Source organism: Amphiprion ocellaris, chromosome 9 (genome assembly GCF_022539595.1).
Source record: "Amphiprion ocellaris isolate individual 3 ecotype Okinawa chromosome 9, ASM2253959v1, whole genome shotgun sequence".
Classification (NCBI taxonomy): Eukaryota; Metazoa; Chordata; class Actinopteri; family Pomacentridae; genus Amphiprion; species Amphiprion ocellaris.
In genome coordinates this window covers 22059115-22076922 of record NC_072774.1, presented here as the reverse complement: position 1 = coordinate 22076922, position 17808 = coordinate 22059115, and the positions used below count along the sequence as shown (strand labels likewise).

Below are 17808 nucleotides of genomic sequence, written 5' to 3'. Positions count from 1 at the left end.
GTTTTTTACATACTTCTATTTATTTAGGTTTTGTTATTATGTAGTATGGTCAGCTAATTGTATGCACATTATTTTGTAATGACGTGATACAAATCATTATTATTTCCCTTGAAATCATCTTGAGCTCAAACTGATTTTACCACTATGAAGAAAATATGTATTTTATTTGTGTCGGTTGAATTTTTTCCACACATTTAAGCTGAATCAAACGCGACTCACCTTCTTCTGTTGCATACATTTAGAAACGGTTTTGTAGTTAACGATAAATTTGCACAATTATAAATAGAGTGCCATTTTCAAATCTCTGCGTCATCAGGAAGCCTCACAGTTACAGTGGAATAGATAAACTCCAGGTGTGAAACTACACACATGGCACTATTGCAGTGAAATAGCAAACATCAGGATAACTATTAGTATAGGTATTGACAGACAATATGCAGGAAATTATCAAAATGGATATGCTTCACTGCTGTGCATTGACAGTATGCCACAAAATAATAAACATATGGAGTAACAAATCTGTAACTAGTAATAAAAATTAAAGCCTCTTTAAATAATAATTAGTGTGTTGTGTTTGGGCAGAGGTCAAATGCAGAGTCAGCGATGAGTGTGTTGAAGACTTCGGTTGTTTATTAGTCATTCAGGACCCTGAAGAAATGCGTTTTTGTACAGCATAAAATGGAACTACAGTGCTACTCATTTATATTGAATAATGTGAGTAAGGTCACCTTATGTGTGTGTAACAAACTTTCTCAGTGTGAGTGTATGTACTGTCTGAATTAGTGTGTATTTCCGTTTATATCTGTGTATGTAGGACGTCAGGCATTTGCAATTGTTGCTAGGCTTAATCAAGGGCAGCACATATGCACAAGTCTCTGTACGAGTGCGCAAGTGTGTGTCTGTTTTTGTGTGTCATTGTATTTAGTCTGTAATCTTGCTCAGTGAGAGCGCTTGATCTTGTAGCCTCCTTTTAAGCCATTTTGGGCATATCTAACCATGGCACATTATTCTGATTATATTGTTTTTAGTAAAAGTGTGTGTGTGTGTGTGTGTGTGTGTGTGTGTGTGTGTGTGTGTGTGTGTGTGAGTGACAAACGATGACTGTAAAAGACTGAGACATTGAGAAAGGGTGAGTGAGGGCCAGCAAGTGCTGGAATGACTGTGGAAATTCCCAGCGATTCCTCAGGAACAGCCTATTTTAACAAACATACAAACAGCATACTTGTACCACGCTGTCTCTCATTCACACACTTATGCTGTAAGGTGACCTCACCCAGGCCACAGTCAGTCTTTTTCCTTCTGATGGAAGACAAAATCTGTCATGTTTCTTTCCGAGCTGATCATGCAGCATTGAGCCTCCGCTGCAAAGAGTGAGAAAGCTACCTCGTCATGTCACAGTACATACAAGTTTGTGCGTGCGTGCGTGCGTGTGTGTGTGTTAGATAAAGGAATGATTTTGTCTCTGCATGCTTTCAAAATTTACTTTAAATGTAAGCTTTATTAAAGAGACAAATTGAAGCCAGTGATCTTTCTTTCTCTTTCTTTCTTTCTTTCTTTCTTTCTTTCTTTCTTTCTTTCTTTCTTCATTTAAAGAAGTAAATTAATAATTTATCATAATTATCACAAATCAGTATTTATTTTTTGATTTTTTTGTGCTAAACTAATGAGCTGACGCCTAAGAATGACTGCGTGTCCTTTATTTTCATGAGGCCATCATGTAAAAAAAAAGTTTTAACGTTGCAGTAATTTTGTAATTGCTTGCTTTACGAATGCAAATTCTTACGTAAAGGCAAGTACACAGAGACATGCATGAAGGCCCTTTGTAGAGAATCAGGCAGGCATGGAGGGTGAAAGACGACATACTTCAAATATTGATTGATAGCCAGTGAACTGTAGCATCCTTCTGGGTATGACATCATTTTTGTTCTCAGCAATTTTTGATTGTGAAAATAATAAATGACCACCTGTCTTCTGCATCTCCCTCTTTATTTCCAGACTTCAATACAGAGAACGGAAAAGTGGAAGAAAAAGAAGAAAAGTAGAAGAGGACAAAAAATTACAAGGAGTGCCTTCGAAGTGAAAAAAAGACTTGCACAATCTACAGCACTTTGTGAACAGTGAAGAAGAGATGAGATCATTAAAGAAACACAGAGGGCGTTCTCCCCCATTAACTAGAGGCAGAGGGGGGAGGAGGAGAGGGGCCTCGCAGCCTCTCCAAGAGAAAGACCCCAAAAGAGTCAAGAGGGAGACGCTTGTCAAAACCACACAGCACACACCCAACACCCCCTCCAAACGCAAATACACCCCACCCTCTGCCACTGCCAACTCTAACGAAGAACCAATCGCAAACAGCAATAGTCTCACAAAGGGGGAGCCTACTGAGCTGAGCAAACCTGTGGAGTCGGTGGAGAATGATGGAAAGAGAGCAGAAGAAAAGGTAGAAAAGGAAGCGATAGTGGGCACGAATGGAAATAGTACCAAGCCCACCAATTCTGTAGCATCTTCTACCTCTGCCCTGGCGCCAATCACCACAGCTACTCCCCCACTAACCACCAATCACAGCCCCAGTTTAAGCTCAGTCTCTAGTAGGAAAACGGCCACATTTAAGGCGCGTGTACCCAAGAAAAAATACACATATGAACACTTTACTAACAATGCATGTGCCATGAATACCATTCCTACCTCCAGCCCTGCACTCATACATAACAGTTACTGCAGTAGGATGAGTAACAGTGTGAATAGTCTAAATAATAGTTTGATGAGTAGTAACAATATTAGTAATAGCACTAATATTAGCGCCAATAGTGGTAATAACAGTAATGTTACAAATGATATTAAGAAGATAGCTAACAGTAGTAACAGTTGTGCTGGGAATACTTTTATCAATAGCAGTAATAGCAAAAATAATAATTGCTCAGGTAATCAGCCATCAATGCTAACTGTGGATTGCAAAGCAGCAGAAGCAAATCATTTAATCTCCATGAAGGATAAAACCTTCAGGACAACAGATTCCTTGGAAAAAGTGTCCCAAACTAGGGAAAATGAATCAGAGGGCGCCCTTAACTCAGTATGCTCCTCTTCCACCGACACAGCTAGTGAGCACTCAACTGACCTGGATGTACTGGAAGCAACAGGACCAAAACTTCATCAGAAGAACTCCCACATAACTGCTCCTCTCCATAACTTGCACTTTAAAGAAGCCAGTCCTGCAGAGGGGCTAGCTGAAGCTCTGGCCAAAGGCATGAAGAACCAGAGAATTCTGGCTCGACAGATAAAGAGGACTGTGGCGAGTAGTGTTGAGACTGCAGGTACTGGAGACTCTTGCCTCTCATCATCAGTCTTTAGACCAGGGGTAGTGCGTAGAGTGAGTGCAGGTACTGTTGAAGTCCAGCTTACTGGAGAGGAGACCCTTATTAAATACCCTTTTTATGGTGGAACCATGATGACATCATCCTCAGGGGCTGAGGGCACTGTGGAGTTCATTTTGGATGCCCCCCCACCTGGCATGGCACCTGTTGCTATTGGGACCCAAGTCTGTGTGCCGTTTGGTGGAGAGGAAGGAGGTCCTCTGCTGTACAGGGAGGGGATTGTTGGCCAGGTGGACCCTCACCCAGGTGTCTCATTTCCTTACCAGGTGCTCTTGAATGAAGACAGAGAAACTCTGGGTAGAAGAGGGGGAGAGAAAAGGAAAGCAAATGGTCAGGCTGTATGGGTGTCCCGACAGAGCCTGAGACTGGTCATCCCTCCCTGGGAGGTCTCACATTTAGATGGTGGAAGGGTAAAGGAGAGAGAACGGGACAGGGAACGGGAAGAGAGGGAGCGGCGGGAGGAGATGGAGGTAGAGAGGGAAGTCTGCCAGCTAAGTATTGGAATGGGGGTGCTGGGAGGTGGAGTGAGGTTGGGTCATGGTTTTTCACATGAAGGGGTTGCAGGAGGGCATGCCTATGGAAATGTACATTCACCTACCCATTCCTCCACTGCCACTTCAAGTGTAATGGCCAGCACAGGTCATGGGTGCGGAGATAATTACTCAGACCGAGAAAGACAAAAACAGTCTAAAACTCCAGAAGAGGATGTTGAAGTGTCTTGTTTTAACATGGGCCACACCACTGGTCCAATACCAAATTCTGGGACCTCTCAGCACAGAAACGTAATCTCCAAGTCCAGTGGCTTCCCTCCCTCCTCCCCCCACCTCTCTGTGGTACGGAGTCTGGGACCCCCACACCTCTCCACCATAGCTAATCTTCAGCCATCCCCATCCCCTGCCTTACTGGGGTCTGAAATGAACAACCTACCTCCATCTAAGACCGCTCCATCCCAGAACCCTACTCCTACTTTTGGCGGGGGGTCCTCCTCTACCTCCTCTCGCTCCAGGACTCCACTCTCCTTGGCTCAGCAAAAATACAAAAAGGGTGATGTAGTGTGCACCCCTAATGGAATCCGTAAGAAGTTTAACGGTAAGCAGTGGAGGAGGCTGTGCTCCAGGGAGGGTTGTATGAAGGAGTCTCAGCGTCGAGGATACTGCTCTAGACATTTGTCCATGAGGACCAAAGAGATGGAAGCAGCAGGTGGAGAGAAAGGAGGAGGAGGCAGCAGCTCAGGGACAGTCACCCCCTCTGACCTCCGGGGGAGAGCAAGTAGTGAATTTGAGTGGGATGACACATCAAGAGAGAGCAGTGAGACGAGTAGCAGAGGAGATTCTAGACCCCGCTTGGTCCTCCCGTCTCTCCTCCCTCACGACCTATCGTCACGCTTTGACTTCGATGAGTGTGAGGCCGCCACCATGCTTGTGTCATTAGGGAGCTCCCGCTCTGGCACCCCCTCTTTTTCTCCCATCTCGAACCAATCGCCCTTTTCCCCTGCCCCCTCTCCCTCACCCTCCCCACTGTTTGGTTTCAGGCCAGCCAACTTCTCGCCGATTACTGCCTCGCCTGTCTTGCAACACCGGAGGCACAGACAGCCCAGTGGCACGGGGGGAGGAGGTGGAGGGGGCAGTAAGGTAACAACCCCAGCTGGAGGAGGAGATAGGGAGAGACACACATCGGGCATCCAGCCCTCCTTCCACAGCAACTTGACATTTACAGTCCCGATGAGCCCCAGTAAGCGAAAGCCAGACACGCTTCCTCCACCACCTCTCCCCTCACACCACCACGATTACACTCCCAAAACAGAACTGGAACAGGGAGACCTAAACAACTCTTTCAGGGTGCTGTCCCCCCAAACACTGGCTTCACATTCCTGCACACACACCCCCACCTTCTCCAGACCCAAAGGAGTAGCCACCCTCTCGTCCAGCAGGCCACCATCCTCCACCGCTGTTTCCCCTCCTCCTCTGCTGGTGTCTCCAACTCCTCCTTCTCCTCTTACTGCAGATGGAGGGCCCCGTCGTGTGGTCCCTATATCCCAGCAGGCCTTACGGGACTCCCCTGTCATTGTGAGGAATCCTGAAGTCCCCCTGGCAAAATTTACAGAGTGTCCCGTGGGAAGAGGGGGAGGAGATGGAAATGAGGGAGAGATAGATAACACTTCATCGAAAGACATCGCCGTAACTCCCCTTAATCCTCAGTCAGTTTCCGGCCTTCAGGTTCCTGTCCCAATTAATGCTGCTGCAGCCACAGTACCTAACGGCACTGTTCTCTTTCGGAGTCCAGCCCAAACTCTGTTGCTTGTCTCCCCGACACCTTCCTCCCTGCCCACCACTGACAACCCCGCCAACACCCTGCAGGCCCTGTCAGTTACTGTCAGCACAACAGTCACAGCTCCGGCTCCTTGTAGCACGAACAGCTCTGGTGAACGAGAGGAGAACAGGGGCCCAGGATTTGGTGGTGAGGTCCAGCAGCCAGTTCCTTGTCACCCCTCTCCCACTGCTCTGCTGCCCCTGATCCTGCCAGCAGAAAGTCTTCACCCTGTTCCACGAAAGGACATCATCATGGGACGTCCTGGCACAGGTGAGAACTGGTGTAAATGTGTGTGTGTAGTTTGTATGTGAGGTTAGGAACTTTGAATGAGGAGAAACTTTGGTGTTACAAGAACAGCAGATGAAAGGAATTAAGTAGAATAAGCATTTCAATTGAGATATTTTTTGCATGTTCAGAATTCTCCAATCACTGTTCATCCACGATCAATGAATGAAAAAAAGCAAAAATCCTAAATAAAACAATTTTAAAAAACGCATTGTGTCAGAAAATATAGATATAATCTCTTATTCGGGGATAATGAGCTGAATTTCACAAATTTAGTGTACTTCAGACTTATAGCATAAAGAAAAATAATTGTTCCTGCTTGATATACAATGTTGCAGCTCTGTATTTGCAATTGAAAAATTAAACAAATATTCCCTTCTGATTTTAATGAATCACAATTTTTAAAATTTTGCACATGAGAAGAACTTTTTTGTAGCAGACTTACAAAGTATCAATAATAGTACATCATTGCAGTTCAATTCATAATTAGCATTATTTAGTTCATCAACAGAATTTAAAAATAACTTCTCTATACAATGTGTGTATGTGGTGTATGTGGTGTGTGTGTGTGTGTGTGTATATATATATATGGCATGTTAGCCAGCATTTTGCAGAAAGATGGTAATACTTTATTACTCAGAAAATGAAACAGAAATGCACTAATTGTGCACTTAAATCCTTAAATTTTAAGGAAAATACTGAAGGAAAGAAAAAATGTATTCTGTACTTTCTTTGCATTATCATAAATTTAGCTGAATCAACTTTAAATTACATAAAAATTCAACAATGAGAATGCTAAGCAAATTAAGTGTAAATATAGTGATACAAGTTTCTCTGTATTTGGCGTGCATGCACACACAAACACATGCACACAAGCACACACACACACATGCACACACACACACACACACACACACACACACACACACACACACACACACACACACACACACACACACACACACACGATCAAATCGAAAGAAATTAAGAAGGGGAGTTGTTTTAAACCATAATAAGTAATAAGTCTTAATTCTAAAATTACATTTTCCTTTCAAATAAAAAGTACATAGAAAGGAAGGAAATGTATTTTTTTCTCTGTATTCTACTTTATGTTTATTTCTGATCATTGAATATTAACCAGCCAGTATTATGATGTGTTGCTTTGTATTCAGCAAATACATCAATTTCTGCTAAACAATAGTTTATGAAACAATCATAGTTATTTTCAATAAAAATGCATTTAAATAATGTTTTTTTTAAATTTTCTATAATAACTTGTCTGAGAACAGATAACACCTGCACTGTAATAGAAGGTTTGATTCACATGAAGATGCTGCAGTATCTGTGGCCCAGTGAAAGAAGCCCCCGTTAGCTAGCATGCTGTTGTCCCATATGGTCTGACCATCATCCTTGTGTCTGTTGGTAACACTAAACTAAATACTAAAAGGTCACATGATCCATGCAAGCCCTCAAACAAGCGCCTGAGATTCAGCAGGTCAGGACTAAGCTTGTTAGCATCATTGCTGATGTTTAAAAATGTACTATTCCTTAAAATCAATGCTCAGCACTCAGTGAAGTACAGAAAATTTGTCCTGCTGTTTCTGATTTTTGATGGTGACTTTTTCCATGTATTCTAGAATATTTACAGCCAAATGGAATTAGAATAACAAAATTACCGAAGTAAAAATTCAATTTGTGTTGGGTTTGTTTGTTTTATAGTAAATTGAAAAGAGCAAAAAATTATTTCTAGGTATTTATGTATGAGTGTGTGTGAGAGAGGAAAAGTGCAAAAGAGAAAGTGTATTCATAGACATACATGCATTGATGTTTTTATGTTTTTCTATAGGGATTAGACTGTAAATGATGCAGGCTTAGCTTTGTCGATACTGGAGAGTGTGTACGTGTGGGCTAAATGAACAGAATGTATGCCAGTGGTTTTGGTTTAAGTTAAGAGAAGAAAATGGGGTTCAGATCAGAGAATTAGTGAGGAAAGCCACTGTGAAGATGGAAGCATAGATGAAGACATAAAATGCAAGATTTGTGTAAATCTTTCACCTGTTTATTTCTTGAAAAAGTCTGACCAACATACTTATTGTTGTAAGGGTGTGTGGCTGACTTCCTGACCCTAACTAGTGTTCTTACTCACTACAAAACTATTTCTGTTGGCTCTTGCTGTGTGTATGTTCATGTGTTTGTTTGTTTACCAGTGACTCATGTCAGAATATAGTGAAACAAGGTTTGAACAGCCTCCTTGGCCAGCAATACCAATGTGGGTTGGGTTCTAAATGTGTGTGTGTGAGTGTGTTTGTGTAAGTTTCTGTGTATTACGTGGGTGTGTGAAGAATTTGTTTCTCAAACTCGTGGGAAAATGGTGTACTATAGCACATGTAAATGTGCAAGTGTTTGATAGAGTGTTATTTATAATCCGCTTTAAATTGGAGCATAGTTTTCCATTCTGGTATATGTGGACACATGGTAGAAGTTAGTGTAATTTACTTCACCAAGTCCTTTTGACCTTACTGTTTACGTACTTATCTTTGTACTCACAAGTATGACAGGGAAATGGACAGGGAAGGGAGCGCTGTCATTTTGAGTGTACGGTCTGTCCTCAGATCCCCTTTTTGCACTTGAAGAGATGAATGAATAGCATTTCTTTGTGTGAGTGCATGCACACTTGGCTGTGTGCTCGTGAGCAACATATGTGGGTGTTTTCTGTAGAGTTAGACGGGGTGTGCGAGTTTTTGCGTATGGGTATAGGAGAGTGTGAAATACAAGGGAAAGTAGAACACCATCCTGCACAGTGTGTGTGTGTGGTTTTCTGTGTGTGTGTCTGTGTGTGTGTGTACACGTTACAAGTTTGTGTAGGTGTTTGTGTATTCCTGTCCACTCATGAAATGAGTGGACAGGAATTAAAGATTTTTTTTAAAGATTTTGTGTTTTTCAAATTATGTGAAATATTGTTTTTGTCAGAGTATATTATAAAAACGTACTTATTTTCATTTTCTAGAGTTTCTGGGAAATGTTCAGCAAAAAGAAAAAGAAATCAGAACTCTAAACTCCACAAAAAAAATGGTGACACTTCTTGAGCTTTAAGTATCTGCATTATAAATCTTGTATAATGTTAATGATATAATTCATAGTGCACAAAGTCAGTATCAGTATAAATGTGGTCATTTATGCTAAGATGTACGCGTCTGTACATGTGGGGGTGAAAACGCTACAAAATATTTTGACAGTATTAAAATTCTCCCATGTGGGTTAACATTTCAGCAATGAGAACACAATAACCTGGTGGGGGATAAGAAACTTTTAGGATTTGTCAGGCCTTTAAAACAATTTTTTTAAAACTACTGTCAAACAATTACATGAATTTAAAAAATCAAATCAAATGCTCAGTTCATTACTTTGGTGAGATAGGAACTGTGGTTTCATCAGGAATAAATTAAACTGTTGTGAAATAATCTTGCAGTTAACAGAAAGACAATTTAGCTGACATACAGCAAACCACTGTGATTTTACACCGTATGGATCATATAGTAAAGTGTATATTTAGTGTGTAAAAAGACAAAAGGAAGCAGGTTGGATTGCATGCAGTTCATTTATAGGTAGTCAGTGAGTTGTTTCTGCTTTCTCCATAGTATAATCCTACATAAACACACTAAAACGCTGTGCTTTTTTTAAATTCACTCCGGAGTAACGATACTATCCCTTGGCTCAGTTAAGCAGACACTGTCATGCACTTTTAAGACAAAGCTACATATGCAAGTATTTGTGTGTGTGTGTGTGTGTGTGTGTGTGTGTGTGTGTGTGTGTGTGTGTGTGTGTGTGTGTGTGTGTGTGTGTGTGTGTGCGTGCATGTGTGCCATTTCCCTCCTAATGCGTGCTGATGACTATATAAATTATACGTCTGCTTAAGCATCCCTGTAACTTCTAGCGAAATAAAACTGTCGAAAGAACAGGCTGAAAACTGTTACCGACAAGGTGAAGGATGAGACTGTTTTTTATGTTGTCACGTGTGTGTTGCATGTGGTGTGTGTCTATAAGACAGAGTAACAAAATGTCAATCACTGAATACCGGATATGATGTTTGAGCGCCAAACGTCTGTTGCCATGGCAACAAAGCAAACATTGCGCTGATGTAGCTTATACATAACACAGAATATTCATAAATAGAAATAACAGCTACTGTGTGTGTGCGTGCATGTGTATGTGTATGTGTGTGCGTGTGTGTGTGTGTGTGTGTGTGTGAGTGTGCAGCATATGTGCTTTTCACTGATAGAGGAGGAACTTCAGCAATCTTACATGTGTCACATTGTCACCAACAACATGTTACTGATGGCTTTTTTTTTCTGTCTTAAGTGTTTTGGGTCCCAATTCCCAAAAACAGAAACGATCCTGATTAACTGGAGGGTTTCCTTCAAATTATTATATTAACAGTGACTGAAGTGTTCCAGCACAGTGTTCATTTTAAAACCCCAATGATCACCACTTATTCAGTAAATATTTTACTCTTTAAAATTCTCAAAAGTGAGTGTGGCATTCTGGAGCAACAGCTTTTATCAGTTCAACCCTAAAGTGAGTCTAGAAAATGCATATGGTGTCCTTGTTGTACATTTGTTCTCTTGAATCCGAACCAACAGAAACGGTAGCTTTCTCTGTTTGACCATGTAGAGAAACTGCAGTACATTTAACATGCTGTGCTGCATGATTACGTCTGTGGGCATAACTATTATTATGTGAATGATTGTTTCTGGAACAGAAGATATTTTATTGCACTTTCATTGTCATTGAATATGAGATAATTGTTTCAGTATTTCTTGTTTGTCAGTATTCCATATTTAGAAACTGTTGAAAGTAAAATTGCAACACAGTTGTTATATATTATGAAATGTGCTTGATTTTCTATCTGTCACTCATTTTGTCACTCAAATAGAGCAATATGCACACACAGTTTGTGCAACACTAATGAGTAAACATGTCACACAGGTGAATACTTTTTCACGCTGTTACTTTGTACTTGGATACATCTTTTTGTCTGTTCTCTCCCCTTCCTCTTTTTTTCTTTCTTGATTTTTCTTTCTAAACAATTATGACACTTTTTTTTTAACCCTTTGCTCTATTACAATGCAGTAGCTTTGCTTCCCCTCCTTTCCACTTCACTCTCTTCATCCTGGTCTACCCGGATACGGATACCCGGGAATAACATCCCCACTCCCCTCCCGCCTCTGCTTTACGTAACGCTTAAAGCCCTGCATATCCTCCCTGGCCATGGCAACAACCACATCTGGATCACACAGCCATCTAGACTGGCACTAAGGCACACATGAAGCCTTCAAGACTTACCACAAAAGTCATTTGCTGTGATAATCCCATTTCCTAGTGGGTGAAGCATACTTTGGGGATATTCGCAAAATGCACTGATGCAGTGGGATCTCTAAGTCTGAGGTGGCTCCAAGATTTGCATGTATGTAAAGTTAAGAGCAATATTCAGATTTTATTACAGATTTTTCGAGGTTGCTGTCAAACTCACATTCTGTGATCTACGCAAATTATGGTTTCTATGTGTTCCTTATATGCTAAATTATGACACTAGTTTAGATTTTGCGTCTTTTCTTTTTTCTCCTTCATCTCACTCTGCTGCTGTCCTTCCTTTGCATCTCAAGCTCCACAGTCTTTGCACTGGTTTTCTGGTGCAGACTATTTGTTAGCCATTTGTCTGCAAGCTAGTAGTGCCCCCAAATGGCCAAACACATACATTACAAGTTCCTTCACTCAGTGGATGAAGGGACCTGGATCTCCAAACACTGTCCTCAAGTTTGTGCTTCATATATTTTTTCCACTTCTAATTATGTGCTGTTGGGAACACATTAATGAATCTACATATGCAGGCACAGAGTGTGAAGAGTTTTTTCATTGACTCTATCCCATTCCTGTAACTGTTGTGTTAGTCTCTTCAGTACAAAATGGTAGAGGGGTCCTTTGCAACATTAAATATAAAATAAAGTAGCAGTTTTATTTCACTCTCAGTGAAGCTACAACAAAGCTATGTGCAAGTCCAATGTCCGAAAAAATAGCCGTCTGTATCTCACGAAGACGTCCCTCTTGATGTTTTAAATTCATTAGATGGTGATGGTCAGTGGCAGACTGGTGACCACAGGCAACATGGGAACCTGTGCCCAACATAACTGTTGCCATGGTAACGGCAAAGAAATGGTGGATCAAGTTATAATTGGATAGAGGAAATGGTGGGTTGTGGGAGGGAGAGACACAGAGCACAGGGGTGGAAGATAAATTAAGGGATGAGAGAGATGGGATAGGAGAGCGAGTGAAGGTGGCATTCCACCTCCATAGGGCCAGTGAACGTAAAGAAGACGAGGAAAAGTTTCGTGCGTGATGTCACATGGAATTTGACATATGTAACTAGAGGGTAGGAACATGCATACATATGCACATTAAAAGCATTATGTCTGTAATAGGAGACAGCCAAAGAAAGCTGCTGAACACCTACACAGATATTGCACTGCCAGCACAGCAGCAGGGTGAGATAGTTAAGCATAGCTTAGAGGGAATTTCTCTTTTGCTGTTTTCCTTCACTTCTCCTTTACTCTTGCCAGTCTTCACCGCTTATCTTTCTTTTATATGACTAAGTGCTAAAATTCTGTGGTTTTCCACCGTCATTTAATGTTTGCTTCACCTCCTCTGTGCAACATTATGTGCATGCACTCAGATTTCTTATTTTACCAACACATCTTTTATGCTCAAAAACCTGTGACAACCAAAATGGTGTCCTCTGCTTTTACATAGATACATTTGCAGTATATTGTTGTGAATTGGACCAAAAATGAGTCATATTCAATCCAGGCTCTTGGAAAAACTTCTTAGTCTGCTCTGAATAATTGGTTAGATTTCATTACTAAGAGCTTGTAATGTTTAGTCAGGGTTGTAACCACTACGCAGCCAGAGTAATCCCTCATCTCCACCCCTGTCGTCTATTGTCCTTTTTTCCATTTCACTCACTCAGCCAAGCTTTCCAACTCACTCCTTTTTAAAACACTGTATTTACTGGACTGACTTGTTGAGAGCTCAGTTGATACACTGTCTCTTTGTCTAATGCCTATTAGCTGAATCATTGTTATAATACCCTAGACTTAAAAGAATACAAGTCACCCAATATTTTTAAATGATGAAATATAATCTACTGATGGCAGTGAGCAGAAAAAATGCAGCCACAATGGAGCACATGACAAAAAAAGCAGCTTTTTGTTTCAGATGTTAGAAAATTGGTTCTCTTTTACTGGTTCTATATTATCTCACATATCCACATGTAGATTTTATTTAAACCCAGGACTCGAAGGGTTAACTTTTTTACTACTGAGGACAGCAGCTACCAGTGTCTCTCACCACTTTATTGGTCAGATCCCAAGCTCCTGATGTGCTGACTGGCTGCTGGCAGTAGTTAAACCCCTCCTTGTATTGTATTTGAGTTATGGATTCATGAGCTAAGCTGTGCACGACGTCTTGGCTCATATGGTACACTTTGAAACCATATCGTGCATTTGCATCCTCTTCCTGTCCCATGTGTGCTATACCAACAATGTAGGTATTGTTCAATGCTTTCACTTTGTCTCTTATGGTCGTCCCTATCTCAGGACTCCTGTACCCTTCCTCCCTTTAACAGAAGTTCTGTTTTCACAAGTTGTTTTCTCTTCACCCCCCATCCCTCCCTCCCTGCCTCTCCTGCTGAAAATGACTCCCAGTCTATTTTTACTCATTGGTCCTCTCCACTCATAGCCTGTTCCACCCATTTTTTCTTCTCTTTCTAACCACCCCTACTCTCCTGCTTTCATTTCTTCTGTTCTTTTTCTCTCCATTTCTCTCTACTTGTCCCTGTGAGTGTTGCATCAGAACATTTTAATTTCTGCCTGAAGGAGGCACATTTGCATGATGGAGAGATGGAAATTTGTTTGGGGATTGAAAGGGCTTTTAACGGTGGAAAATTACATCACTCTTTGCTTTGCTGTGTTTCTGGGTGACATGGCTTAAAATCCCTCTCTTAAAGTAATATGATTTATAAAACAGTGAGCATGTATGTCTGCGATTGACAACTTTGTAAAAACACACTAAAATCGGGCAGAATTATCCTGCATACTTGCCGTATTTATTCTAAAGTCCTCAACGTTCATCCCCAGTGCAATTACACAGAGAGACCAACAGTAGTGTGGCAGGTAAACAGTAGATAGCACAATAACACCCCCGTGTATAGATGGTCTATATGGGCATTACAGCTAGAGCCGCACATTTGTATGGGAGAGGATCTTCTGTTAAGTTCTGTTAAGCCATTGGTTGGCCTACATCTGAGTGTCGGCGTTTGATTCGCCCCTTCACACATCAGTTAAACTTTACTACGAATTCTCATCCAATGATACGAAACCGGGGTGGGCTTACGGAAAGGAACACAAAAATACGCACTTTTGAGGCGTTGCCTGGACACCAGCTACGACACCTGACGTGGAAACAACAGTGTAACTTTACATAGTTATTTTACAGGTTTCACATATACAAAATAAGTACAGATGTTGAGATGAGAGGAGTTTATGAGTGTAAAGCCGGGTGTAATTTGCATATGACTGGCATTCCAGCGCACACTCCGGCCAATCAGGACTTACGGCGGGCAGATGACAGGTGGCAGCCTTGACCAATAGCCGAGTGAAATTTGCCGAGGAAGGCGGGACAAGGCAGGGCGAGGTTGACAGGACGAGAAGAGGAGGGGGACGACTACGGGGAGGGGGGGGCAAGCAGCCTAGTTTACAACAAGAGGAAGAGGGAGGGAAAGAGAAAGAAAGGGCCAAGGCTTGCGAGAGAGGGAGAGTACGAGACGAAAATAAGGCAGTAAAGTCGGACAGGGAGCTGCGGAGATGCGATACGAGGACTTCTATGGACCAAAACAGCACTCGTAACACTCAAGTATTAGATGGACTGGACGGTGTGCGCGCCGATGTCGTCCTCACGAAGTGGCTAGCTAACCTGCTGCAGACGGACGGACCTCTCAAACGGCTTCTATCTAATGTCGGTTGTTGTTAAAGCCCCCTCCCTTCATCCCCACCTCCCACAGGGTTCGGGTCCTACAGTCGGGCATCTTCAACCGGCCACTCGTTTGATGCAGTGAGAGCCGGACCGAGGAGGAGAAAGAAAAATACAACAGCAACTGCGATTCATCCCCTTTCTCCTCGCTGACTGCTGCCAGGACTGCTCACCGTAGTCGCTTTTATCGCTCTGCTGTAGTCTCATCAGTTGCTAGCTAACGTTAGGTCTTTGGCCAGATTGGCTAGGTGGGATTGGAGCTGCTAAATTAGACAGCGTGCAGAGAGCTATTAGCACTTGGCATGCTTGGTGTCTGTCTTGGTAATCAAACTGGTGGATAGCGGGCTCGTAAGTACAGGGTGATGGATGAATGCACCAGATTTACGTACCACGACATCTGCTTATGCGTAGTAAACATGGATAAACCCAAGTTGGTCGGTGGACATGTATAGGTGAGCTTGGATTTTGGTTATATCTAAATTACCAGGTTAAAGCAGGTGCATATCGCTGTTCCGGCGACAAGTAATGGGAGAAACAAGTTAGTGTTTCTGAGTAAGTCACTTGTCAAGCAGTCCTCGTTGGATTAGTTTGGCGGCCGGTGTGTGTGAATATACCTTTTTGTAATTGAGACATGAGAACAATTGCGTTTCTTTTGCCTGTGTCTGTGCGGCGGGTGCACGACCAGGGGCGTTCCCGAGAGGATGGTTCAATTTGGAGCGGTGCACTTGAGGCTCCGGTTATTGCGAGAGGCAGTTAAATTTACGTCTCTGGGTTCCTTAAATGAATCAGCAAGTATTAAAGTCGCCGTTTAAGTAAACGGTGAACACGTGGAGAATAGACGGGTTCACGTTCGACCGAGTCAAAAATAGACGAATCGCCTTAGCTTTGATCTCCCCAATTTTGCTTGTTGCAGCGTTGTTTGTCTGATCGATAGAGTGTTCTCTTACGTCGGCCCTTGAGCTGTTTGAGTTGGGGGTTATATGTGTTTCTCAATACACGCCGAACCCACCTGCCTGCAGTCGTATTGTAGTGCAGAGCACGGTTTGACATGGCTCAGAAAGACTGCGTAGTTTCCGGGCGGATGTTTTAACCCAGGCCGTGGATGGGTTAGAGGCCTTGTTAACCCCTTCATGGCCAAGCTGCTGTAGTAATGTAAACAAACAGGAGAGAGGGCATCGGGGGTAATTAGACCAAAGGGAGAAGGAACGTTGCCTTCGATCATAATCATCTTTTCAGTGGGTCGTCTATACACTGTTGTATTCTCGCAAGTGTAACTTTCATTTAGTTTCTTATTGTAATTGTTTATAGTACATTTTGTCCACTGATGTTTGATTGTTCTGTGTGCGTTATCAGATCGCGGCATTCGGTGATACAGAGAGACTGACTCTGTTCTTGTATTTTAATTGCTCAAAGGATATATCTTTTTGCCACACTCGAGATCCTCATCATGCCGGGCAATGATGCAGTAAATATTGTGAATAATGACTGCAACCTGTAGGGATGAAACGGATACAGACAACATTGAGCACTTGTCATCTGTGAGCTTCCAAGGAATATCAGCTCGTGTTTTTGGATTAAGCATGTTCCTTTACCAGTATTTATGTGTTTCGTAGAACACAGTTTTTAAAAGGACATATTATTTTTTTGAGAAACATCCAGGATATCATTCAACCATGTTCTCATCAGAGAATCCTCAGTATCTTCGCCAAGGATTAAGCATGTTTGGTTAGTCCATGTCATATACCTTTTTGTTTGAATGAGAGTACAGTAGCCTTTTTGGTCAAATGTGTATACACATAGGAGTGTTATGTTTTTGTTTAGTTGTAGTATAATGCAATGCAGGGTAGTAACTTGTCTATAAATGCTGTGCTGATGTGTATTGAGTTGTATTCATTAACGCAGACAAAGATATGATGATGACAGATATTATGTTGTTTCAGAGTGTAATAGCTTCTGTTCTCCGTCCAGTCTGTTCTTGAGAACAGAGAGTCCTTTTGTAGATCTGCTGTTGTTGGAATTACTTAACCAGCGAAGTGGATTAAGGTGTTCTTCTGTGGCAGGATAGTTATTCTTGGTAATTCTGTAAGGACTGTTGTTGTTGTTATTATTTATTTATTTTGTAATTATTTCACTTCACCTAACATCCCAGATGTTAGCCAGTTCCTGATTAGTTGGCAAAAATGACAGCTAGTAGTGCACTGTGTCTAAAGAAACTTTTATTTTAGGTGCTAGGCTTTAGTCTGATTTTAGTTCTATGTTGTGTTTACTAAAAGATGCATGATGATATTGTAAACTAGTTATAAGATGATAGTTTGTCATAGGAGTAGGCTGAATCCTTGGTTTGACTGTTACACTGACAGCTGTGGTAATAAACCAGTACCTTGATAATGTAAATGTAAAAAACTTTGCCTTTCAAGTCTCATTCTTGAAAAGGGCAGCATATTATTAAGCCAGAAATCCGACTATTTTAATAGGTCTCACTCTTTTCCTCTGCAGTGTGGACCAATGTAGAGCCCAGGTCTGTTCCAGTCTTCCCTTGGCATTCATTGGTTCCATTTCTAGCCCCTACCCAATCGGATGCTTCTTCTCAGCCAGGAGAGGGCCAGCACCCAGTCAACCACCCCCAAGCAGCCAGTCTGAAGACAGGTAGTGTATACATTTGCTGTTGACGTAATAGCAGTTGAAAATGAGTAATCAGCAGTTTCATGTAATTTTCTGTGGGTGTTATTGCTGCTCTTTTTTCCATACTTGTTTACTTTGCCCC

General features: G+C 42.0%; 1 protein-coding gene across 3 annotated transcripts in view; it reads left to right on the top strand.

Moving 5' to 3' along the window:
- cicb (capicua transcriptional repressor b) overlaps positions 1-17808 on the top strand; it is a 38851-nt gene that overhangs the window by 3674 nt on the left and 17369 nt on the right. For all 3 annotated transcript variants that reach the window (XM_023276051.3, XM_055013698.1, XM_055013699.1), the window contains exons 2-3: positions 1996-5948; positions 17541-17690. In XM_023276051.3, the coding sequence (XP_023131819.2) occupies positions 2129-5948; positions 17541-17690 (3970 nt within the window). In that variant the 5' untranslated portion in view covers positions 1996-2128. The remainder of the gene's footprint in view (positions 1-1995; positions 5949-17540; positions 17691-17808) is intronic.